General features: G+C 42.1%; 1 protein-coding gene across 1 annotated transcript in view; it reads right to left on the reverse strand.

Annotated features, from left to right (window-relative positions):
- LOC126282403 (juvenile hormone esterase-like) overlaps positions 1-25,067 on the reverse strand; it is a 70,971-nt gene extending 45,904 nt beyond the window's left edge. The window contains exons 1-2 of the mRNA XM_049982061.1: positions 24,987-25,067; positions 928-1,062 (exon numbers count right to left, since the gene is read on the reverse strand). Of these exons, the coding sequence (XP_049838018.1) occupies positions 928-1,062; positions 24,987-25,067 (216 nt within the window). The remainder of the gene's footprint in view (positions 1-927; positions 1,063-24,986) is intronic.
- Between the last annotated feature and the right edge of the window lie 2,441 nt (positions 25,068-27,508).

The following is a 27,508-nucleotide window of genomic DNA, read 5'->3' on the forward strand; positions in this document are numbered from 1 at the left end:
GAGTTTTGGAAAGGCATAGCGGCATTACTCCTGGCGACATTGTGTGGTAAACCATCGTGTATGACTTCACATCATGGCTGATAGTGTTTAAGGGACCTCTAATGGCATAGCGGTACCTCACAGACGTACTGTGTCCTCATGTGTTACCTCTCACTCGACAGAACCGTGGTGCCCTTTTTCACCAGGACAAATGGCACTTATACCTATGAACCGTATGGGTAATGTAGCAGTACCTCCACGACAGCAGGATTCGTCCCTGTCTTCGATAGAACACGTGTGGGACCAGCTCCTACCCAGTCCCAATTCCAGTATCAAGAGATCAAAAACCAGTTACGACAGTTGTGGGATAGTGCCTCAGCAGATGATTCAGCTTCAAGACATTCTGTTGGTCCGAATTTGTGCACCCAGGCCAGGGAACGTGCAACGTCGTGCAGATAACTGGGCTCATAATGCTGAGTTTTTTTGTATTTATTTGACTCGATTTTGTAATCACTGCAACAACATTATACACTCCTTCAACCCGTGAAGTTTCGTTTCCTCCTTCCTTCCTGGTTACTTCACTTTTGTTGCTACACAGTGTATCATCCGCAAATAACAAGTAGTGCACACCACATACCGTTTGGTGATTTGCGAAATGCGTGCGTGGATTATCTTTTCCGTGTCACTAGTCAACAGTGTGAAGTTAACAGCGATAAAATCTTACTAGCTGCTTACATGATTTTATTGACTTCTTTATGTCCGTTTCAACTTGAATCGCTTTTAAACACCTTATAACAGTTGTATTAAACTAAAGTGATTTCTCGTGTCTGCAGCAACAGCAGTGTTTGAGTCCAATTAAAGTAATGGTTCTTTGTTAGTAGTGGTGTCGCACTCCGCCGAGTTTCCTGTAAGATGAGAGAGAGCGCTAGGTTTAGCGGAGGTACTCACCCTGAAGCGGAGGTCACCGAGCGGCGGTGTGGCAAAGGGGATGCCGACGAACTTGCTGTAGAGCGTGCCGTTGAGCGACGTCGACACAACACCCCTGAGGGCGCCCGTCTCCACAGTGGCAAACACGTCGTCCCCCTGAAACACAGTAACTTATGGCGAACTCTGGGACACGGTGAACAGTGTGTACAACAACATAAATGTGTAAGTGTAACTAAAGATACTGACGTGACGGTTAACATCTGCGTATTAACTTGCACAGCCATATGTAAAGGGGAGCACGTTAGGCGTCCCAATAATGTTTCTACTGAGGTTTCACTCGGTTATAACGAAAATGTTGGGGTGAGAAATCTCCTCCGTTTTTCCAAGTGCCGATTCTGTTTGTTAATCAGTTCATTGGGAAGAAACGGAAAAGAACCCAGCGCCACGAATTGACGAGATCTCAAACATTGTGAACAAAGAAAAAGAAACCATTTTCAGCAAGTTGTCGACCTGATTCTGTTGCAAAGAACACAAGTACACATATTGCCAATGAAACATCTACGCATGGAACGTATCATCCTAGAAGTGAAATGAAAACATATCCAGTCATCCATTTTCGATCAGGATTATCGAGAGGTTTTCCTTCGTTGTAAAGCATAAGTAGGAAATGGTAAACCTGTCCGAAACATTTGCAATTGGGAACCCATTTGACCCACTTTAGGATTTGGCTGGAAAAAACGGAGGTCTGCAGTGGACTAGATCTTCTAAAACCTGCCTATTCTTCTTTTTTCTCTAGAAATAAAGAAACATGACACCTTGAGCAAAATCTTACTGGTATATCGTTTTGTGGTCGTTATGAGTGGAGCGCTGTATGTACTTGAAGCAAGTCGACACTCAGCATGCCAGTAAGAATGTCACAGAGTTAGGACAGACGAATAAACTTCCGATTCTTTAAAGAATCTAACTCCATCCATAAAAGAGTTTTAGATGTCTAGGTACTTCACGAATGCAGTTTTGAAATGTTACTTAATGAATGTTGTAAGTCGCTAAGTGCCCTCATTATGAAATACCAGATGAGTATAAACTGGGTAATTTGTGCTCCATTTCAAGAAAAAAACTAGTTTTTCACAGGTCCGATTGTTTATGATGTTATATTGCCTGAGCTATGTTTCATAGAATGATAGAGTTGTTCAAGTTCATTCAATGTTGTATTACACTGCACGCAAATGTGTTACGAATAGAGTTAGTACCAAAGAAGAAATAAATTAAAACGTCAGGCCTGATGTTGAAGTCTTACTGCGTGCATATATTAAGAAAAAACTAGTTTTTCGCGCATCTGAATGTTTACGACATCATATCTCCTGAGCTATGCATCTTACAGTGATATAATTTAGCACTTACACTCAGCAGTGTTTGTGGATACTGTTTCCAAACTGTGTTTCGAAAAGATTTAGCAGTACGGAAGTAATAAATTAAAAGGTCATGCCTGTTGTTGGAGTGCATGAACAGCGAAAATGTTGTAGGCGATAAAATTTTTCCCCTTTCATCATTTTGTACTCTGCGTTAGCGAAAAAAATTTCGTAAAAATTTGAAATTACGTCAAATTTTGTGAAGCTATGTATAATCTTTTTTGGTGAGCGCTACATTCTCTCATTCTCAAATATTAGATGAATAGGGTCCATGTATTTGCGCCCTGTCGCTTACTCTGGCATAAGACCAACACACATTCTCCTTCTCCAACTGTTCAAATGGTTGAAATGGCTCTGAGCACTATGGGACTTAACATCTGAGGTCATCAGTCTCCTAGAACGTAGAACTTCTTAAACCTAACTAACCTAAGGACATCACACACATCCATGCCCGATGCAGGATTCGAACCCGCGGCCGTTGCGGTCGCAAGGTTCCAGACTGAAGAACCTAGAACCGCTCGGCCACACCGGCCGGCGCTCCAACAGTAATCTCTTTCTTATTCTGTTATACTTCCATTATAAGATTATACCTCTGAAAGAGTAGATTATGACAGTGTTTTAAACTACGTAAAATATTGAAAATCGAACTTAAGTTTTCCCGATGTTGCAACTGGTGACTGGATTTCGGGTTCCTGGTTCCCGTTTCCGGGTAAACGTTTTAGTAACATAGATACAAGTGAATGTAGTAGATTAAACTGAGTCTGCGAATAGTTTTCAACACATAATAAAAAGGGAGTTGTAAAATTCTTAGCAGCTAGCGCGGAGTTCCACAGTGTCTCTACGTTTATCAGATACTCCAAGATATAAAGTTTTGTACAAAAGGAAGTAACGCAGAAATAGTCGTAATAGTAAGAAAATAACAATGCGAGTAAGCGACTGTAAACAGTATAGTGAACGCATAGTAGTAGCTAATATAGAAGTTGATGAACAATTCGTTTGCCTGCTAGCTCCGCAGTCCATGAAGAAACTGAAAGAATCTGTGATGAAATAAAAGCGATTAATGGGGAATGGAATTCGATGATTGGTGAAGTATGAGAAGACAAAGTGGAAGGAGAGTATGAAGTGGGGAGAGAGGATAATGGGGACACCGCCTGGTAGAATTTAGCAAAGAACGCAATTTAATAATTGCTGATAGTTAGTTTGCTAGTCATGAAAGAAGTTTGTATACGAGAATGAGACCAGGGGACACGCCAATGTCTCGGATGGATTACATTAATTGTTAGACAGAGATTGGTAAACTAGATTTAAAGCTACAAAAAGTTATAGGGATGACCGTGGACTCTGTTCATAATTTACTAGTCACCAACTGCAGATTAAAACTGAAGAAATAGGAAATTAAGGAAATGTGATCTGGATAACGAGAAAGAACCGCATGTTTGTCATAGTTTCAAAGGAATAATAACGCAACAGTGCTGTTTAACAGTGGAAACGTACACAACAGAAGACGAATTGGTGGACTTGAGAGATTAAATAGTAAAGTCAACAGAAGATCACATACTGTAAAGGACGAGACCTAGTAGTAAACTTTTGATAACACACGAGATGCTGAATCCAACTGACGGAAATGTCTCCAGAGTAGGCAACAGTACCTCAAAATTCTTTACTACCAATGGAGATTCATCCATAACAAACTATTCCAACTAGGGTGCAAGATAAATGAAACTAGAGAAGTACCCTGAGACCCAAAGAAGAATGTAATAATTTCTGTTAAAAACAGAGGAAAGTGTTGGCAGATGTACCGGGTGATCAAAAAGTCAGTATAAATTTGAAAACTGAATAAATCACGGAATAATATAGATAGAGAGGTACAAATTGACGCAAATGCTTGGAATGACATGGGGTTTTATTAGAACCAAAAAATACAAACGTTCAAAATATGTCCGACAGATGGATCTTCATCTGATCAGAATAGCAGTAATTAGCATAAGAAAGTTGGACAAAGCAAAGATGATGTTCTTTACAGGGAATGCTCAATTGTGTCCACCATCATTCCTCAACAATAGCTGTAGTCGAGGAATAATGTTGTGGACAGCACTGTAAAGCATTTCCGGAGCTAAGGTGAGGCACTGGCGTCGGATGTTGTCTTTCAGCATTCCTAGAGATGTCGGTCGATCACGATACAGTTGCGACTTCAGGTAACCCTAAAGTCAATAATCGCACGGACTGAGGTCTGGGGACCTAGGAGGCCAAGTTTGATAAAAGTAGCGGCTGAGCACACGATCATCACCAAACGGCGCGCCCAAGAGATCTTTCACGCGTCTAGCAATATGGGGTATTTTGTTGTTGTAATAAAACCCCATGTCATTCCAAGCATGTGTGTCAATTTTTACCTGTCTATCTACATTATTACGTGGTTTGTTAAGTTTTCAAATTTATACTGACTTTTTGATCACCCGGCATATATTAATAACTCGTAGTTGCAAAATAATTACAAGAAGTATTTAGAATGGAAAAACTAGTAGAAGCCAGCCTCGGAGAAGAAACGTTTGGGTTCCAGAGAAACACAGCAAAACGCATATCAGTACTAACGAATGCGTTTTGTATTTGGGCATATGAAGATAAACCGAATAAAAGGAAATGTACTTTTATAGTATTCCTAGATTTAGAGAAAGCTCTTGACAGTTTTGATAAAAAGGACGCTTTGAAATTATGTAAAGGTAAAGTACAGGGAGCGAAAGGTTATCTGTAATTTGTACAGAACACAGACTGTCGTAACAAGAGTCGAATGACATGCAAAGAAAGCAGTAGTTGAGAAGGGTGTGAGAGAATGTTGTAGCCTCTTCTCGATGTTATTCAATCTGAACATTGAGCAAGCAATGAAGGATATGTAAGAGTAATTTGGAACTGCGTAATGTTCAACAAGAGGAAAGAAAAAAAATTGAGGTTTAATTTTTTTAATTTTTTTTAGGACTTTTCATTCTGTCAGAAATGGCAAAAGGACTTGGAAGATGAGCTGAGCGGAATTGGTATATTACGAAAAGTAAAAGAAGGATTGATTTCAAATATACATTTAAGTGCTGCTAAATAGTTTCTAAAGGTATTTCTATAGAGAACTGCGTCGTACGTAAGTGGAACGTGGACGATAAACATTTCAGTCAAGAGAAGCATAGCTGCTTTCGACTCGTGATGCTATAGTAGAATCTTGTAGATTAGGTTGGTAAAATGAATAATTAATGAGATGATACTGAATCGAACATAAAAAAGAAATTTATGGCACACACTGCCTAACAGAAGGGATGGATAGATAGGACACATTCTGAGGCACCAACGAATCACACATTTAGATGTGGTGCACAGTGAGCAAGTTTCAAATGGATATCGTCTGCCGCAGTTATGCTGAGAAGAGACTCACACAGGATAGAGTAACATGGAGCGCTGAATCAAACCATTCTTCTGACTGAATACCACAAAAAAATCTCCACAGATCGAGTCTATCGGTTTAGCTCCCTTGAAGCAGGAAGACAACCAAAATGGAAAGTGCATAAATAATGTGAAATATGTATAACTAAATTGTTCCATAAAAATTCGATGCAAATTTTCTAAAGGATGGGGAGTGAAGTGTTTCCTTGACCAGCGCCGGCACCAGAGTTGAAGCCAAGACAATCTAGTGCACAATACTTTATAAACGGATTAAAAACAGTCTTGACCGCAATAAATTACTATTTACAATGGTTACCGGTTTCAGTCTGAATGTACCATCTTCAGGCCATTTATACCATGATGATGGGCGTTGGCGGCTAACGTAACAGGTGTTGTGAATACGCGAACGCCAACTGCTGAGCAGTTGCGAACAAGATTGTTTTTTATTTTGGCCAGACTGCTGTTTTTCTTTACGAGAAATGTTCTAAAAACTAGTAGTACACTATATCTAGATTGAAATGCCAACAAGAAAGAATAGCCGATATTGCACGTAGCATGGGCATACTGCCGCACAACATCTGAGGTGGATGACCAAGGTGCCATTGGAGGAGAGTGACTACATGCAAAAGGGAAACTTTCGGAAATCTGTGGTAAGTTCCTATGGGATCAAACTGCTGAGGTCCCTAGGCTTACCCTCCGACGGAGGGGGGGGGGGGGGGGGGGGGGCGAACCGTGATAAGGCGCCTCGGACCGAGAGGGATCATAATGCACACAGAGGAATACTAACACGTAAATCGTACGCAAGAGTGGCTTTACAGCACACAGAGGTTGCAGAATAGCTAAACTGTAAGCCTGAAGGAAAGAGCAGTTACACTTCAGCTTGGTGCGAGCTGTTTGCGGCTTCAAAAAACTAGGTCTCATTAGGTCAATCTTACTACATTGTAACGTCGTTGACATAGACCGACAAGTACAAATACTGCACAGCTCTGTTTACGGCGGATCTGTGACGCTGCATCTGCAGTCTGTCTGCCCGCCCCAGTTGCCTGATTGGTCAGCGTGGTGGAATGCCACGCCAAGTAGCCCGGATTCGATTCAGGAGATTTTCTCCGCTCAAGGACAGGGTGTTTGGGTTGTTCTCATCATTATTTCATCCACATCTCCGACGCGCAAGTCGCCCGAAGTGGCGTCGAATGCAATAAGTACTTGCCCTCGGCGGCCGAAATTCCCCAAATGAGGGACTACCGGCCCACAATGCGATACGCTCATTTCCATCTTTTGCAGTCTGTCTAGACGTCGATCTATGACGCAACAGTCAGTGCAGTCCAAAGGACTTGGCTGCCATGGGCTGCTGCCCCAACATCTTACGAGGAGACTTTGGTGATGCCTACCACCAAGGCACCCGGAGGCGCAGCTGATGATACATGTTGAACTGCCATCGTCTGAGGGGAGCGCAGTAGGTGCTGCACCCCGACTTGCATCTAAGAGCAGACAGTGGTAGTTGTCTCACTGAGAAACCGTGAGGTAACTTCTCAGATAGTCACCCTGTGCAGAGCTGTTGGGTGCCTTCTGGGGCACCATCTACGTTGACAACTATTGTGTCTTTGTAAACTTGTAGGCACGCAACTGGCCACCGAGACATGCAAACAGCGCCCTCAGTGCGTCCAGAAAGCACCTCCTGTTACGTAGCTGGCCCCTGCGTTTGCAGATCCGTCACCTTGGCCGAGACTACTTCGTGTGTAGACATTAGCGCATTGCAACGTGGCTAGCACTCTTCAGCTAGCTCGACTGCTGGCACCAGTGAAAGAAGAAAACTGTGTATCCATGAAAACATACATGTATTCGCTTAACAATGTCTTACAAATAAATCTACCTGAGGGACACACTTTGATTTGATCGGCTTTGAATATGTTGCAGTGTAGAGCAATATAAGTGACACATATTTTTTTGCGTACCCATGCGGCAGTTAAGAGGATGAAACAACCCCGTGACATAAATTAAGTTTAATATTTCTGAATGAATACCGTTGGAAGGGTGACATATAAATATAAAATTCATGTAAAAGTACAATGATTTTCAACGTACGATAAAATGGTGCATCCTACTTGTCGAATAAGTCATTTTTTCGAAATCCCGTCCTCCACGCAATGTTGATTTTCAGTTACACATTCGACTGATAGCAATACGTATACCATTGCAAACACCAAATTCAATCACACATTGTAAGTAGGCTGTTTAGGTTTTTTTTATTGGTAACGCCGCCGCCACGTAGCGCTCTGTATGAAAATCACTGGCTGTGCTGTGGCAGTCTGTGGCTGGTTTGCATTGTTGTCTGCCACTGTAGTGTTGGGCAGCAGCAGCTGGATGCTAACAGCGCGCGTAGCATTGCGCAGTTGGAGATGAGCCACCAGCAGTGGTGGACGTTGGGAGAGAGATGGCGGAGTTTTTAAAATTTGTAAGAATTGATGTCATGAACTGATCTATATATTATGACTATTGAAGTAAATACATTGTTTGTTCTCTATTAAAATCTTTCATTTGCTAACTGTGCCTATCAGTAGTTAGTGACTTCTGTAGTTTGAATCTTTTATTTAGCTGGCAGTAGTGGCGCTCGCTGTATTGCAGTAGTTCGAGTAACGAAGATTTTTGGTGAGGTAAGTGATTTGTGAAAGGTATAGGTTAATGTTAGTCAGGGCCATTCTTTTGTAGGGATTATTGAAAGTCAGATTGCGTTGCGCTAAAAATATTGTGTGTCAGTCTAAGCACAGTCATGTATAATTGTTCTAAGTGGATGTTTCATATGGCGACCCTGGAAGGATTCGAACCTGGAATCTTCTGATTTTTTTTCTTGTAGTTTGTGTAATAAGTATAGACTTTGTTTATTGCTAGTGCGTAATTGTAGAGAGAATCTCCTTTGTAGTTGTAGTCTTTCATTGTTGTACAGTAAAACAGTTGTGGCATGCATGTAGATTTGCACCAAGTATTTCGCAGCTGCGCTTGCAATTAACTAGATATTATTTTCAGTGTTATGTTAATATGTTCTCTTATTTTTGGTGAGGTAAGTGACTTGTGAAAGGTATAGGTTAATGTTAGTCAGGGCCATTCTTTTGTAGGGATTATTGAAAGTCAGATTGTGTTGCGCTAAAAATATTGTGTGTCAGTCTAAGCACAGTCATGTATAATTGTTCTAAGGGGACGTTTCAACATGATGATGTTTCCTTAGACGCGTTTGTTAGAAATAAGCTAGAAATATGTCTGTGTCACTGTATGCACGCTTAATATGTATTCTTTTCTCCAAATGTCTCTTTAATTTTCCAGTAGGCAGTATCTATCTTACCCCTAGTGAGATAAGCCGCTACATCCTTACATTTGTCCTGTAACCATCCCTGCTTAGCCATTTTGCACTTCCTGTCGATCTCATTTTTGGGACGTTTGTATTCCTTTTTGCCTGCTTCCTTTACTGCGTTTTTATATTTTCTCCTTTCATCAATTAAATTCAATATTTCTTCTGTTACCCAAGGGTTTCTACTAGCCCTCGTCTTGTTACCTATTTGATCTTCTGCTGCCTTCACTATTTCATCCCTAAAAGCTACCCATTCTTCTTCTACTGTATTTCTTTCCCCCATTCTTGTCAATTGCTTCCTAATGCTCTCCTTGGAACTTTGTACATACACTGGGTCTTTCAGTTTAGCCAGGTCCCATCTCCTTAAATTCCCACCTTTTTTCAGTTTCTTCAGTTTTAATCTACAGTCCATAACTAATAGATTGTGGTCAGAATCCACATCTGCCCCTAGTAATGTCTTACAATTTAAAACCTGGTTCCTAAATCTCTGTCTTACCATTATACAATCTATCTGAAACCTTTTAGTATCTCCAGGGTTCTTCCATGTATACAACTTTCTTTCATGATTCTTGAACCAAGTGTTAGCTATGATTGAGTTATTCTCTGCGCAAAATTCTACCAGGCGGCTTCCTCTTTCATTTCTTAGCCTCAATCCATATTCATCCACTGTTTCCTTCTTTCCCTTTTTCTACTCTCGAATTCCAGTCACCCATTACTATTAAATTTTCGTCTCCCTTCACTACCTGAATAATTTCTTTTATCTCATCATACATTTCATAAATTTCTTCGTCATCTGCGGAGCTAGTTGGCATATAAACTTGTACTACTGTAGTAGGCGGGGGCTTCGTGTCTATCTTGGCCACAATAATGTTTTTGCTATGCTATTTGTAGTAGCTTACTCGTACTCCTATTTTTTATTCATTATTAAACTTACTCCTGCAGTACCCCTATTTGATTTTGTATTTATAACCCTGTACTTCCCTGACCAAAAGTCTTGTTCCTCCTGCCACCGAACTTCAATAGTTTCCACTATATCTAACTTTAACCTATCCATTTTCCTTTTTAAATTTTCTAAGCTACCTGCCCGATTAATGGATCTGACATTCCACGCTCCAATCCGTAGAACGCCAGTTTTCTTTCCATTGTAACAAACATAAAAAATTATAGAAATATTATTTGAAGCTCTCTTTATCTCAGTTACCTTTTCAACGGTATGCAGTCAGAAATACTAAACATAATTTTTTCCAGGAGATTTTTGACAGCCTTAAGAGCTATATGGGCACATATGAAAAACTGTGTCTCTCATTTTCCTTTACACAACGACCTATTCAAAGCCGACGAAACTCGAAGTGAACCCCTTGCGTGGGTTTACTTGTTAGTAGCACCTTTGGCTCGGCAGATACTCAACGCTGCACTACACACCATGCCATCTTGGCAACCATAAGGTCACAGATTTAACCTCCTGTAGCACTAATGAAGTAATATTTTATACCCTAACAAAACAAAAAAATCATCAATGGCTGTATGCAGTTGTTTAAAAATCTTTACGTTTAAGTGAAGAAAACCCATATGTTTTGATATTAAGAATGAATATTACCGATACTCTTGTTTACAATACCTGAAGAGAAAATTGGCAGGAGAATACAAGAGCATTACAATGAAAAGCGGTCGATACTTTCTCTCAGATGCTGCTGCCGCTATAGAAAACGAGTACTCACTGCTTCAAAAGTATACGTAATTCACTGGCTACGACAAGGAATAGTATACGTCTCTCATGTCCCATTGCACTTCCCACATCTGCTGTGGACGGGACATGTAGCTTTTTTCTGACGTTTCTTTATGTTACTCCACAGGAACATCATTTGGCTGTTCTCTGCTATAATCGTCCGTAGCCTAGTGGTACTTCATATCGCAATCTCAGCAGAAAATATAATTTCAAGGCTGTGGTGATGATTCCCGCTCACTAGCAATGTTCAAAGACGACGAAACCCAACTATGCTGCGCAGTTGCAAGCACAGCCTAACGATCTCTCATAGCAAGCAGTTTGCGTCGAATTGTGTCGGCGGATCACAGTATATAATACACTCCTGGAAATTGAAATAAGAACACCGTGAATTCATTGTCCCAGAAAAGGGAAACTTTATTGACACATTTCTGGGGTCAGATACATCACATGATCACACTGACAGAACCACAGGCACATAGACACAGGCAACAGAGCATGCACAATGGCGGCACTTGTACAGTGTATATCTACCTTTCGCAGCAATGCAGGCTGCTATTCTCCCATGGAGACGATCATAGAGATGCTGGATGTAGTCCTGTGGAACGGCTTGCCATGCCATTTCCACCTGGCGCCTCAGTTGGACCAGCGTTCGTGCTGGACGTGCAGACCGCGTGAGACGACGCTTCATCCAGTCCCAAACATGCTCAATGGGGGACAGATCCGGAGATCTTGCTGGCCAGGGTAGTTGACTTACACCTCCTAGAGCACGTTGGGTGGCACGGGATACATGCGGACGTGCATTGTCCTGTTGGAACAGCAAGTTCCCTTGCCGGTCTAGGAATGGTAGAACGAGGGTTCGATGACGGTTTGGATGTACCGTGCACTATTCAGTGTCCCCTCGACGATCACCGGAGGTGTACGGCCAGTGTAGGAGATCGCTCCCCACGCCATGATGCCGGGTGTTGGCCCTGTGTGCCTCGGTCGTATGCAGTCCTGATTGTGGCGCTCACCTGCACGGCGCCAAACACGCATACCATCATCATTGGCACCAAGGCAGAAGCGACTCTCATCGCTGAAGACGACACGTCTCCATTCGTCCCTCCATTCACGCCTGTCGCGACACCACTGGAGGCGGGCTGCACGATGTTGGAACGTGAGCGGAAGACGGCCTAACGATGTGCGGGACCGTAGGCCAGCTTCATGGAGACGGTTGCGGATGGTCCTCGCCGATACCCCAGGAGCAACAGTGTCCCTAATTTGCTGGGAAGTGGCGGTGCGGTCCCCTACGGCACTGCGTAGGATCCTACGGTCTTGGCGTGCATCCGTGCGTCGCTGCGGTCCGGTCCCAGGTCGACGCGCACGTGCACCTTCCGCCGACCACTGGCGACAACATCGATGTACTGTGGAGACCTCACGCCCCACGTGTTGAGCAATTCGGCGGTACGTCCACCCGGCCTCCCGCATACCCACTATACGCCTTCGCTCAAAGTCCGTCAACTGCACATACGGTTCACGTCCACGCTGTCGCGGCATGCTACCAGTGTTAAAGACTGTGATGGAGCTCCGTATGCAACGGCAAACTGGCTGACACTGACGGCGGCGGTGCACAAATGCTGCGCAGCTAGCGCCATTCGACGGCCAACACCGCGGTTCCTGGTGTGTCCGCTGTGCCGTGCGTGTGATCATTGCTTGTACAGCCCTCTCGCAGTGTCCGGAGCAAGTATGGTGGGTCTGACACACCGGTGTCAATGTGTTCTTTTTTCCATTTCCAGGAGTGTACATACGACAAATCTAATAACGTGCACTTGTCCACATGAAATGGATAGTTAGTTCTCCATACTTGAACCGATCGGTCGTGGAGACTGTTTATTTACTTTTGTTGTCAAGCTCTTCGGCAGACGCACTGATTCTACCACTGCTGGCACAGTTCTCAGGAAAAGTCTCAGCAGCTAGTAGAGATGTGGAACTCCCTGTTAGAGAGTATGACACGCAGCAAATCGATGTCTTTAGGAGTAAACATAGCCCAGTTATGTTCCTCTGCAAAAACTTTCTGAACATGCTTCTTTTCAGACTCGAGTGTCCATAAAGCGTGTCGAGTGAACACAGAGACCAAAGCACTCTTTGCCGTAATTTGGAAACAGAGCGATTTGATTGAAGTCCAATACTGTATGATCATTTGATTTCGGGCCAGATGTGGAAGCATTTCCAAAAGGGCTAAATGTGTATAAATTGCTTGCGTGTCACTGTGGTTGGAGTACACTATGCATGGCAAAATGGTGGTATCCAAAATCGGCGCTGAGGCTACTGTGGTGAAAATTGAATCGTAGATGAAAAGGGTAACAAGGCCTAGGGGCATGTGTATGGGCGAAAAGGTGTGCAGCTGTTGACTAACTGACCATGAAGATGAGCCAGGTGGCTGTCAATAGTGTTCCTCAACGATTGTTCAAGGAGCGTTGCTGGCTATGGGCCGCCGTACCAGGTACCTGGTTCATGCACCCATACTGACTGCTTTTCATTGGCCACGAAAGCTGCAGTTGGCTAGCCAGTACTGCAAATGGAGATCCACTGATTGGCAAAATGTGGCATTTCAGATGAATCACGTTTTATGCTCCGTCGGACAGATGGCTGTAGGCGTGTACTGCATGAAAAGGCTGAAAACAAACACCCTGCAATAATAATCGGAAAAGTCCAGGCCGGTAAAGGGAGCATAATCCACATCTACATCTACATGGAAACTCTACAAATCACAGTTAAGTGCCTGGCAGAGGGTTTATCGAACCACCTTCACAATTCTCTATTATTCCAATCTCGTATAGCGCGCGGAAAGAATTAACACCCATATCATTCCGTACGAGCTCTATTTTCCCTTATTTTATCGTGGTGATCGGTCCGCCCTATGTAGGTCGGTGTCAACAAAATATTTTTGCATTCGGAGGAGAAAGTTGGTGATTGGAATTTCGTGAGAAGATTCCGTCGCAACGAAAAACGCCTCTTTTAAAATGATTTCCAGCCAAATACTGTATCATTACTATGACACTCTATCCCATATTTCGCGGTTATACAAAACGTGCTGCCTTTCTTTGAACTTCTTCGATGTACTCCGTCAGTCCTCCATGGTAAGGTAGGTCTGAGGATAGTTTTCGTGGCACTCTCTAGGTGACCTCTTCAATCTGCAAGGCACAGTAGATCAACACAAATATGGTCTACCATTGGGCAACATGTCCATCCTTACCTGCAAATTGTGTTTCCTCTGCTGGATGTCATCTACCAGTAGGACAATGCAACGTTTCACAAACCTCGTAATGTATCTGTGGTTCGAATAGGACCAGGATGAGTTTATCGTTCTCCCCTGGCCGCCAAACTCCAAGGATTTAAACCAATCGAGAACCTCTGGGAACAACTCGGTCCGCCCGTGCGCGCCATGTATCCTCAACCGAGAAAGCTAGCGCAGTTGACAATGGCACTAGAGTCAGCATGGTTTCAAGTCGTATCCAGAACCACATTGACTCTCTTCCTGCGTGACTCGCAGTAGTCGGTGCTGCAAAATGTCATTATTCGGACTTTTGACAGATGGTCATATTAATGTGAGTGGACACTGTACGTCTTCTGCTTAAGAAGTTTTACTAATTACATTTGGCAGCTCCCTTACAAGTCAAATGTCTTGTGATTCACATGAAAATTGTCCTGTATTTCTTCGAATGTCCTTCTGGAAACATATGTGTGCTAATCTGTCGTAAATAAGTTAATAAAGTTTGCATAGTTTGAATATACTCTCATGAGATTCTTGTACTCCGAGATCCACATTTTCCTCAACTATACACCGGAGACAGTGTGCAGCTATCTAAGGCCTAAAATAGCATTCTGTCTTAAGCTTTTTATGGATATTGCTAATATCTTTAATTTTTTTTAACATCTAGAAACTCTGAACAATATCAGCCATATTTACTAGGCCAGGAACGGCTTCAAATAATCTAAAAGATTTCTGTCTCAACTCACAACATTTAATTTTTAAGGAAATTACTAAACTGCAAGTCTGCCACTGTGCAAAACCAGAAAACTGTGCTTTTAATCAATATCAGGCGATGGAAGTTAAAGAAGTTAGAATAACTGCATCCTTGCCGTCAGCTTTATTGTAAGTCGTTATTTCATTGACGTTACGCCAATTCTGCAGAAATCTTCCCATTGTTATCAACATCATGGGCTTATTTTCACCCTCTTTTGGAAATCGCACAAAAGCCTCTTTTCAATATGATATTTAGCGAGAATGAAATGCAAATATATATCTTACTAGTGTTTTAAATATTTTTTTTTTTAATTTGTATGTTAGTGTAGCATAAAACTGTAAAGAATTATATTATATGAATTTGTGATACTATTTTTTCGTTGCCATTTACATATATCTGATATGTATTTTGAAGCTTTGGACCAGCAGGAAATATTATATCTGTAAAAATTTGGTAAAGGAAAAGAGTAAGTGAAAGAAGTCAGTCTACGAAGGGACTCTGATACGTTTGGGCAGGAGGCACGAGTTTGTAGTTAGTAGAAAACTAGTTATTTTGTCGAAGACAGAAAAGTTTTAGTAGCTATGGAAAGTGAAAGAGCTTACCAAGATCACACAGAGAGTGCACGGGGACATAAACGGCAGTAAGAACTTGAAGAGCTGAGAAAACTTCAGGACTTTCTAGAACATGATTGCTCCGTTATTGCTGCAGTAGCTTACCATTATTTATGTAAGAAGGTGTACTCCGCAGAAGTGGATATCGTAAGAGTTGTAGAGTTTTCAAGAAAACAAGAACTGCAGACGATTAAGATCAAAATTCGATGCAGAAGACATTCGGAACAGTAAGCAGAGAATGAACAGAACAACCTAGAACCAGAGAACGCAAATACCCTTCGATTTCGTCAAACAGTATGTTCAGGTACTTCCTTGGTTCATAGGTCAGAAAATGACTGTGAATTTTACTCGTCTGGTGGACTGTATTACAACTGGAGACTTACTTCTGGTGTTGCATGTGTGGAACTGAAAAATATTTATAAAGTGAGCTTAAACAGTGACAGGGCCAAAGATAGCATTAATTTAAAGTGTAATTAATAAAAGTTATCGTTGTTAAATCAAAAATCGCTTTCATTTTTCTCACCTTGACATAATCCGGTTCTGTCTCCTATTCTGAAACCATTTTCAAAATTTTATAGTGTGTTCAGCCACGAGCTGAAGTACTGGAGGTGTTGCGGGAAATTAATCGTATTTCTGTCAGTTAATTTGCCGATAGGGGAAATGGCGACTCCCATCATCTCAACGGTCTTTTCTGTGTCATCAGTCTTCTGCCTAGTCTGATGCGATCTGCCACCATTCCCCCCCCCCCCCCCCCCGTTGCTAATCTTTTCACTTGCATCCTACGTCCTCAATTAGTATTTGCTGGGTGTATTACGATCTCTGTCTTCCTGTACTGTTTTACCCTCTACAGCTCCCTCTAGAACTATTTTACCTTTTTCCTGATTCCTTAACAGACGTCCTATAATAGCGTCCGTTCTTCTTGTCACTGTTTTACATATATTCCTTCCATCACCGACGTTCTAGGAAGAACCTCCTCATCCCTTATTTTATCAGTCCTCCTAATTTTCAACATTATTTTGTATCATTGCATCTCAAATGCTTCGATTCTCTTGTGTTCTGGTTTTGCCAATGTCCATGTTTCACTACCATACAATGTTGTGCACCCAACCTACTTTCTCAGAAATTTCTTAATCAAATTGGTTCATGTTTGATATTAGTAAACTTCTCGTGGCCAGGAATGCCTTTTTTGTCAGTGCTAGCCTGCTTTTTATGTCCACCTTGCTCCTTGTGTCATGGATTCTTTTTCTGCCTGAGAAGCAAAATTCCTTAACTTCATCGACTTCGCAGTCTCCAGTTACTTGCTGTTCTCATTTCTGCTAATTATTTTCGTCTGTCTTCTGTTTACTGTCAAACCAGATTATGTATTCATTTAACAGATCCTGTAACTTTTTTTTCACTGAAGATAGCGTTTTCAGAAGCGAAACATATTATTGATATCCTATCACTTTGACTTTTAATCCAACTACTGAATCTTTTCTTTTTTTATTTTAGCCACTGCTTCTTCGGCGTACAGATTGAGACTACACTCTGTCCTACACCCTTTTTAATCCGAGCATTTCATTCTTGGTTTTGCAGGCTTATTGTATTTTACTAGTCTTTCCACATAGCTTTCCCCCCATTTTTCTCGCAACTTCTTCCACCATTTATCATATCTAACTCTTTTTCCAGGTCAACAAATCATATGACCGTGTCTTTATCTTTTTCTGTCTTGCGTCAGAACCACAACCTCAGAACTGCTTCTCTGGTGCTTTTACCTTTCCTAAAGCCTAACTGATCGTATGAAATACACCCTCAATTCACTTGTTTTCCATTATTCTGTATATTATTCCGGTCAGCAACCAGGATGCATGAAATGATTGTGTGATAATTCTCGCTCTAGTCATCTCTTCCTATCTTCGGAATTGTGTGGATGATATTTCTCCGAAGGTGTGACGGTATACCGTCAATCTAATACGTTCTACTCACTAACGTGAGTATTCGTTTTGTATCTACTCCCCACTCCCACCCACAACCCCCCACCCCCAATGATTTTTTAAACTCCGATAGAATTTTATCCATCTATTCTGTGTGATCTTAAGTTTTCCAATTCTCTTTTAAATTCTGAGTCTAATATTGCATTCCCTATCTCTTCCGTATCGACCTCTGATAGTTCCGTCAGTCATCAATCAGGTCTTCCACCTCATGGAGCCCTTCATTGTATTCTTTTCGTCTATGTGCTCTCTCCTCTGCATTTAACACTGGAATTTTCACCACTCTCTTAACGTTACCGCCCTTGCTTTTAATCTCAGCGAACGTCGATTTGAGTTTTCTGTGTGCTGAGTCAGTCCTTCCGTCAACCATTTGTTTTTCGATTTCTTCAGGTTTTTCATGAAGCCATTTCACCTTAACGTCCCTTCCTATTAATTCGTCTCTAAGTTACTTGTGTTTCTATATTCCTGAATGTCGCTGGCCATTTTCTTATAGCTTCTTCTTTTGCCAAACATCTGTAGTATTCTTCAGTTACCCATGGTGTCCTCGCTGTTAGTTTTCTAGGACCATAACTACGTTTTTCTTCCCAGTTTATGTGATTGGCCTTTTTAGAGATATCCATTACTCCTCAACCTCACTGCCTACTGACGTATTATCACTGCCTATTATTGCAATATCTATAGCCTCAAGGAACTTCAAGCATATCTCTTCATACCTTAGCAGTTTCGTATCCCACTTCTTTGCGCACTGATGCTTCTTGACTAGTCTCTTAAACTTCAGCCTGGTCTTCATTATTACTATATCCTGATCTGAGTCTGTATCTGCTACTGGGTACGCCTCACAATCGAATATCTAATTTCGGAACCTCTTCCCGACCATTATGTAATCTTCCCTTACCTCCCTGCCTTTTCCTACTGTATCTCCTCGTTTTGTGATTCTCGAACAGAGTATTCGCTGTTACTAGTTCCAATTTATTGCAGAATTAAATAAGTCTTTCTCCTCCCTTACTCCTACTACCAATTCCATATCATCCCGTAACACTTTCATCTAATCCTTGCCCTACAACGGCATTCCAGTCCCCATTGACTATTAGATTTTCATCTCCCTTTATATACTGTACTATTTTTTCAGTATCCTCATATACTTTCACTGTCTCTTCATCTTCAACTTGCGATGTCAGCATGAATACCTGAACCATCATTGTCGGTGTTGGTCTGCTGTAGATTCCGATAACAACAATCCTACCACTGAATTGTTCACAATAACTCACTCTCTGCCCCACCTTTCTATTCAAAGAATGCTAGTCCCGTTATGCCAGAACAGAAATCATTGTCTTGTTTTCATTTCACTTCACTGGCCATTTCGACATCCAGATTGAGAGTTAGCATTTCCCTTTTCAGATATTCTAGCGTCACTACCGCGTTCAGGCTTCTGACATTCCACGTCCAACTCTTGGAGCGTTACACGTTCATTTATTCGATATTTTTCCCACGTTCAGCTCCCCCTTGGCAGTCGCTCCCGAATAACCAAATGGATGTTAATCCGGAATCTTTTGCCAATGGAGAGATCATCATGCCACTTTCATAATAACATGTCACATGTCCTGTGGATACATACACTCCTGGAAATTGATATAAGAACACCGTGAATTCATTGTCCCAGGAAGGGGAAACTTTATTGACACATTCCTGGGGTCAGATACATCACATGATCACACTGACAGAACCACAGGCACATAGACACAGGCAACAGAGCATGCACAATGTCGGCACAAGTACAGTGTATATCCACCTTTCGCAGCAATGCAGGCTGCTATTCTCCCATGGAGACGATCGTAGAGATGCTGGATGTAGTCCTGTGGAACGGCTTGCCATGCCATTTCCACCTGGCTCCTCAGTTGGACCAGCGTTCGTGCTGGATGTGCAGACCGCGTGAGACGACGCTTCATCCAGTCCCAAACATACTCAATGGGGGACAGATCCGGAGATCTTGCTGGCCAGGGTAGTTGACTTACACCTTCTAGAGCACGTTGGGTGGCACGGGATACATGCGGACGTGCATTGTCCTGTTGGAACAGCAAGTTCCCTTGCCGGTCTAGGAATGGTAGAACGATGGGTTTGATGACGGTTTGGATGTACCGTGCACTATTCAGTGTCCCCTCGACGATCACCAGAGGTGTACGGCCAGTGTAGGAGATCGCTCCTCACACCATGATGCCGGGAGATGGCCCTGTGTGCCTCGGCCGTATGCAGGACTGATTGTGGCGCTCACCTGCACGGCGCCAAACACGCATACGACCATCATTGGCACCAAGGCAGAAGTGACTCTCATCGCTGAAGACGACACGTCTCCATTCGTCCCTCCATTCACGCCTGTCGCGACACCCCTGGAGGCGGGCTGCACGATGTTGGAGCGTGAGCGGAAGACGGCCTAACGGTGTGCGGGACCGTAGCCCAGCTTCATGGAGACGGTTGCGAATGGTCCTCGCCGAGTGTCCCTAATTTGCTGGGAAGTGGCGGTGCGGTCCCCTACGGCACTGCGTAGGATCCTACGGTCTTGGCGTGCATCCGTGCGTCGCTGCAGTCCGGTCCCAGGTCGACGGGCACGTGCACCTTCCGCCGACCACTGGCGACAACATCGATGTACTGTGGAGACCTCACGCCCCACGTGTTGAGCAATTCGGCGGTACGTCCACCCGGCCTCCCGCATGCCCACTATACGCCCTCGCTCAAAGTCCGTCAACTGCACATACGGTTCACGTCCACGCTGTCGCGGCATGCTACCAGTGTTAAAGACTGCGATGGAGCTCCGTATGCCACGGCAAACTGGCTGACACTGACGGCGGCGGTGCACAAATGCTACGCAGCTAGCGCCATTCGTTCGACGGCCAACACCGCGTTTCCTGGTGTGTCCGCTGTGCCGTGCGTGTGATCTTTGCTTGTACAGCCCTGTCACAGTGTCCGGAGCACGTATGGTGGGTCTGACTCACCGGTGTCAATGTGTTCTTTTATCCATTTCCAGGAGTGTATTATTTGACTTTAATGTAGTTGTCCCATTGCCTTCTGCATCCTCAATATGTTGATCGTAACTGATTCTTCGACCTTGGGGCCAGTTTCCTACTCCAAGAGACTGCTCTCATCTCTGTCGGTTGCTGTGCCCTCTTTGAAAAGCCCACTGGCAGAACAAGGGCGACTTCTTATGTCAGATGTCTTCGGTCACCATTGATGATGATTTTTATTCAGAATTTAAGCAGTGGCGATGTTCGACGTTATTATTACTTTTCAAAAACCCTATTTCCAGATCTTGAGTCAGCGATCGTCATATAGGCCTCGTCGTCACAGTATCAGAGAGTATCCATCACTGTTGGCTGATGCAAAGTGAGACATTTATTTTTTTCATTTAACAGTACACAGCGTCCATCATTGTTCTTCGAATGTGGAAGCAGAATTTTTACGAACTATTAAGTAAGCATAAGAAAGCCAGAGGAACAGTGTTAGAAGCCCTTAAGGAAGATAATTAACAGAATTTCATTGCATACCATTCCATTAACGTTACAGAAATCTCTTTCAGTTGGAATTTGAATACACACATTGTAACAGGAAATGCGTATGATTAGAGTTTGTACATAAACTAACGTAGGTACGGTCGGTAATTATTATCTGAATAGATTAAATTTGTACAGTAGAAAAGATACCAACATAATTTCGTCTAGACAACGTGGTTAAAGATAGGTTTCAGCGTAACATATTACAGAAACAGCCAAATCCATAGTTTCCACTTACCAGTAATCTTAAGCGTAAGTTTCATTAAAAAGTGCGTTCGTCATTGAATGTATTAAGTGTCATTTTAAACAATAATACGTAACTCTTCTTACGCTTCCCAAATTCATGCGCAACCTACATTTTCAATGGGCAGTATTGTGTCATACCGAACAGACGATACACATCAGTGGCGGTCTTCTATTCACTTACATTTAGCATATCGCTGCATAAAACACAATTTATATACTTTTCCACATAGCTGTTTTTTGTTTTTAGTAATCATCATCTCAGTACACCGTCCACCATGTTCATGTACATATTTATTTGTTTCCAAGATACGAAGCCCACACCTACTACAGTAGTACAAGTTTATATGCCAACTAGCTCTGCAGATGATGAAGAAATTGAAGAAATGTACGATGAAATAAAAGAAATTATTCAGATAGTGAAGGGAGACGAAAATTTAATAGTAATGGGTGACTGGAATTCGAGTGTAGGAAAAGGGAGAGAAGGAAACATAGTAGGTGAATATGGATTGGGGCTAAGAAATGAAAGAGGAAGCCGCCTAGTAGAATTTTGCACAGAGCACAACTTAATCATAGCTAACACTTGGTTTAAGAATCATGAAAGAAGGTTGTATAAGTGGAAGAACCCTGGAGGTACTAAAAGGTATCAGATAGATTATATAATGGTAAGACAGAGATTTAGGAACCAGGTTTTAAGTTGTAAGACATTTCCAGGGGCAGATGTGGACTCTGACCACAATCTATTGGATATGACCTGTAGATTAAAACTGAAGAAACTGCAAAAATGTGGGAAATTAAGGAGATGGGACCTGGATAAACTGAAAGAACCAGAGGTTGTACAGAGTTTCAGGGAGAGCATAAGGGAACAATTGACAGGAATAGGGGAAAAAAATACAGTAGAAGAAGAATGGGTAGCTCTGAGGGATGTAGTAGTGAAGGCAGCAGAGGATAAAGTAGGTACAAAGACGAGGGCTGCTAGAAATCCTTGGGTAACAGAAGAAATATTGAATTTAATTGATGAAAGGAGAAAATATAAAAATGCAGTAAATGAAGCAGGCAAAAAGGAATACAAACGTCTCAAAAATGAGATCGACAGGAAGTGCAAAATGGCTAAACAGGGATGGCTAGAGGACAAATGTAAGGATGTAGAAGCTTATCTCACTAGAGGTAAGATAGATACTGCCTACAGGAAAATTAAAGAGACCTTTGGAGAGAAGAGAACCACGTGTATGAATATCAAGAGCTCAGATGGCAGCCCAGTTCTAAGCAAAGAAGGGAAGGCAGAAAGGTGGAAGGAGTATATAGAAGGTTTATACAAGGGCGACGTACTTGAGGACAATATTATGGAAATAGAAGAGGATGTAGATGAAGACGAAATGGGAGATACGATACTGCGTGAAGAGTTTGACAGAGCACTGAAAGACCTGAGTCGAAACAAGGCCCCCGGAGTAGACAACATTCCATTAGAACTACTGACGGCCTTGGGACAACCAGTCCTGACAAAACTCTACCAGCTGGTGAGCAAGATGTATGAGACAGGCGAAATACCCTCAGACTTCAAGATGAATATAATAATTCCAATCCCAAAGCAAGCAGGTGCTGACAGATGTGAAAATTACCGAACTATCAGTTTAATAAGCTACGGCTGCAAAATACTAACGCGAATTCTTTACAGACGAATGGAAAAAACTGGTAGATGCAGACCTCGGGGAGGATCAGTTTGGATTCCATCGAAACGTTGGAACACGTGAGGCAATACTGACCTTACGACTTATCTTAGAAGAAAGATTAAGAAAAGGCAAACCTACGTTTCTAGCATTTGTAGACTTAGAGAAAGCTTTTGACAATGTTGACTGGAATACTCTTTTTCAAATTCTAAAGGTGGCAGGGGTAAAATACAGGGAGCGAAAGGCTATTTATAATTTGTACAGAAACCAGATGGCAGTCATAAGAGTCGAGGGGCATGAAAGGGAAGCAGTGGTTGGGAAAGGAGTGAGACAGGGTTGTAGCCTCTCCCCGATGTTATTCAATCTGTATATTGAGCAAGCAATAAAGGAAACAAAAGAAAAAATTGGAGTAGGTGTTAAAATTCATGGAGACGAAGTAAAAACTTTGAGGTTCGCCGATGACATTGTAATTCTGTCAGAGACGGCAAAGGACTTGGAAGAGCAGTTGAACGGAATGGACAGTGTCTTGAAAGGAGGATATAAGATGAACATTAACAAAAGCAAAACGAGGATAATGGAATGTAGTCAAATTAAATTGGGTGATGCTGAGGGAATTAGATTAGGAAATGAGACACTTAAAGTAGTAAAGGAGTTTTGCTATTTAGGAAGTAAAATAACTGATGATGGTCGAAGTAGAGAGGATATAAAATGTAGACTGGCAATGGCAAGGAAAGCGTTTCTGAAGAAGAGAAATTTGTTAACATCGAATATAGATTTATGTATCGGGAAGTCGTTTCTGAAAGTATTTGTTTGGAGTGTAGCCATGTATGGAAGTGAAACATGGACTATAACTAGTTTGGACAAGAAGAGAATAGAAGCTTTCGAAATGTGGTGCTACAGAAGAATACTGAAGATAAGGTGGATAGAGCACGTAACTAATGAGGAGGTATTGAATAGGATTGGGGAGAAGAGAAGTTTGTGGCACAGCTTGACTAGAAGAAGGGATCGGTTGGTAAGACATGTTTTGAGGCATCAAGGGATCACAAATTTAGCATTGGAGGGCAGCGTGGAGGGTAAAAATCGTAGAGGGAGACCGAGAGATGAGTACACTAAGCAGATTCAGAAGGATGTAGGTTGCAGTAGGTACTGGGAGATGAAGAAGCTTGCACAGGATAGAGTAGCATGGAGAGCTGCATCAAACCAGTCTCAGGACTGAAGACAACAACAACAACATCTTCTAAGAGTACATGTGAGTATGTGAGAGTGTTGTTTTGGCGATATCCGATAGAAGTAAGAGGGAAACTGGTGACAAAATTGATTCATAGGTATCTTCCTATTTATTCGGATTTGAAGCATTCTGTGTCAAGTGTAGTCTATAAAAGGGTGTGGCAGTTTCAATTAATTTTAGTTAGGAAGTTGAGTTGAGTTGTGGCCACTTCATGTGCTTAGGAGTTCGACATTTGTGTTAACTACTGGCGGTCCACTACATCTAGTGAGGCCAGAGTAGTGGATTCTGGTACACTCGTCAGTTTCAGTAGTTGGCATTGTGCTTTACGTCAACTATTTATAAGCTTAAACAAATTTAGTGAAACAGCATTAAATAAACAATAGGGGGAGAACAAGAAGGTTAGAACAGTTTTAAACACACCCATAAATGGCAACAATCATCGTTTGTAATTCTGCTGAGTAAGCGGTTTAGAGATTTAGCTTACACAGCAACTCAGCACACCCAGAAGAAGTAGTAAGACAGGATTAGAATTCATTACAACTTGGCTCTGAGCACTATGCGAATTAACTTTTGAGGTCGCCTAGAACTTAGAACTAATTAAACCTAACTAACCTAAGGACATCACACACATCCATGTCCGAGGCAGGATTCGAACCTGCGACCGTAGCGGTCTCTCGGTTCCAGAATGTAGCGCCTAGAACCGCACGGCTACTGCGGCCAGCTTCATTGCAACTGTTGTAGAACAATGTTAGGTATAAAACTGTATCAAAACGCTCGTATCGAACAAACAAATGACATTCACCTAAATGGTTGCGAATACACACGTAACAACATTCTCGCCATGGGTGCAGTCATAGATGTGTCAGTATGTACCGCAAGTAACAGTGGAGAGGTGAGTAGTAAAGAGACCGTCGGAGTACCTGCTGAGGCTGGGGTCGAGGTGCCGATTCTGAGACTCCCACACAGAGGACGCCGACCAGCAGAAGCACCGCACTGCGCATATTGCCTTCTCTGTCCACGCTGTCTGCTTACTCTTGTAGCCAGAAGCTCACGTTACAACTTCTTCTACAACAGGTCTGTCATTTATATACGTCTTACTTATATCAAGTAAAGTACTTCCTATCAGCCTACGTGTTGAGTGCTAAATGTAACTTATCGTATCAGATGTTTACGTGATTGCCGTTCAAACAGAAACGGAAATCCTTTTGCACCATGTCAAACAGGTTAATACTTCACTAAATGCAGCGATAACAGTCGCATTCAGCTTATCCAAACAAACAAAGCGAGAATAGCCACGAACTTGACACGAAAACTGGCGCCCGCGGAGAGCTACCTTGAAAGCAAAATAATATGTTACCAACGAAGCAAGGGGGTCATAGAAAGCAGACTAGCCCATTCAAAGAGAGCATTTGCGGTCAGAAGTTGCAAGCATCGGCCTTAACTTGAGGAAAAATTTTCCGAGATTAATCTCTGCAGCACCGTGTAGTATGGGAGTGAAAAGTGGAATGTGGGAAAACAAGGAAAGGACAGAACTGAATTGTTTGAGGTATGGCAGTACAGAAGAATGTGGAAGATTTCCGCAGAATCGATGAGGAGAGAAACATGCCTAGAACATTGACAAGATTATGGAACTGGGTGATAACTTCCACGGCACTAGACGAAGCTGCAGAGGTTAAAAACTGTAGGGAAAGACAGAGACTGGAAAATATCCGACTAAAAATTGAAAACGTTGGGTTAAAATGTTACTTTGAGATGAAGAGATCGGTGCAAGAGAACAATTCGTGACGGCCGGTAATAAACCAGTCAGATGACTAATGAAAAAAAAAAGAGAAGAAAGTACTGAACGTGGAGCTTGTAGCGTCACGGTAGCGTGATGCGTTACATTCACTCAAGTCTCACTCGGAAAAGACGTCAAAATGGCTCTTACGATTGGGCCGTGTAGCCGTGAGCGTACGTAGTGCATCCCTTGCGGCAGCAAGCTTTGATGTGGTAGTAGCTGTGTAATGAATGCATATAGCAGACACAGTGTGAATTGGATTACTGTCGTGGATAGTTCGGCGCTCTTTTACAGGCAAGAGATAATGATTCGACCTCGATCTTATTGGTTAGTTACTTTTTCATCTGTTCTTTTACAAAGGTTATACAACTATAATAAGTTTAGTCATGCAGATGCCTTACTGTTAGATATCTTCGTAAGAAGTAAGGATTGATATGCTTTCAAAATAAGCTAAATCTTATAATGAGTCTATGCAAGGGTATTAATTTTATCTTGCACTACGAAAATATGCGATTTTTTACTCATGACGCAAAATATTACGTTTTAACTACTCGGTTTAAAAGCCGTTCAAACATTATTGTGATCCATTGTTTAGGTATTAACACTCTATTGCTGCAAAGTACTTTTAGGAAATACCGCAAGTTACATCCTTTATATAATTTTTTGGATAAACACTTTTGGACAAGACGCAAAAAAAAAGGAAAGAGTAAAATAACCCTCATAGCGTTCAGATACTTATGGGCGTATTTGGTTGTTTCATTTTAGTGGTCTGTGAAGTTCTAGGCACCGACTGGAAAAGAGGGGACAGGAAGGCGAGGTCTCTTAACTCACAACTAAAATAGGTCCACCACCTTGAATATTTTTAGTTTTTCTTAAATTTCCGCCATCTTGCATTATTAAATTTCCTGCCCGCACAATAACTGCTTTATTAAATTCCCACCAGTGTCATCTTCGATTTTTAAACCTCCCACCAATGCCACCTTGCACATTTTTAAATATTACACCATTTACCACCTTTGCCGATGTCATTGAAAGTGGGATGTGGCTTGTGACGTCATGATGATAACATCATAGAGCATGAGGTGTGTCGTGTGGTTATAAACTGAAACTTTCTGATGCAAACAAATTGCGCCAGGGGCCATTGATATCCGACTAGTATTGTGCCCATGGTCTTTCTGTTCATGACTTCAAGACTGAATCTTGTAATAGCACAATAAAAAAGAAAATTTTGGCAGTTTGTGCAGATATTTACTTTTCTTTCTATACTAAAATGATAGTTGTGATTTTAAAAGTGTTAACAACCTTCTTACGTATAAATTGTTATAAAAATGTTGGTCTTATTTCAGGGAGCAAAATTATCTCTGCCATTGTGTGAATACTACCATGTCCCATTGACATGACTTTTGTATACCGAAGTACTTTAGCAGCTTGCACTACGTGACATGCTCTCAGCATTCTGTTATTCTCCTCATTCATCATTTTGGGACACTGTTGACAGACAGCTTCTTCATTATGTCCCACAGAAAATAATTCAGTACAGTCATATCTATGCCAATTCTCCGTTTCTAATATACCAATCAGAAAAGATTTTCTTTATATAACTTCAACGAGTATGAAGTGGCTAAAGGAGATGTTGGTTTTCACTATATAGAGGTCTTCAACAAG

Source organism: Schistocerca gregaria, chromosome 7, assembly GCF_023897955.1.
Source record: "Schistocerca gregaria isolate iqSchGreg1 chromosome 7, iqSchGreg1.2, whole genome shotgun sequence".
Classification (NCBI taxonomy): domain Eukaryota; kingdom Metazoa; phylum Arthropoda; class Insecta; order Orthoptera; family Acrididae; genus Schistocerca; species Schistocerca gregaria.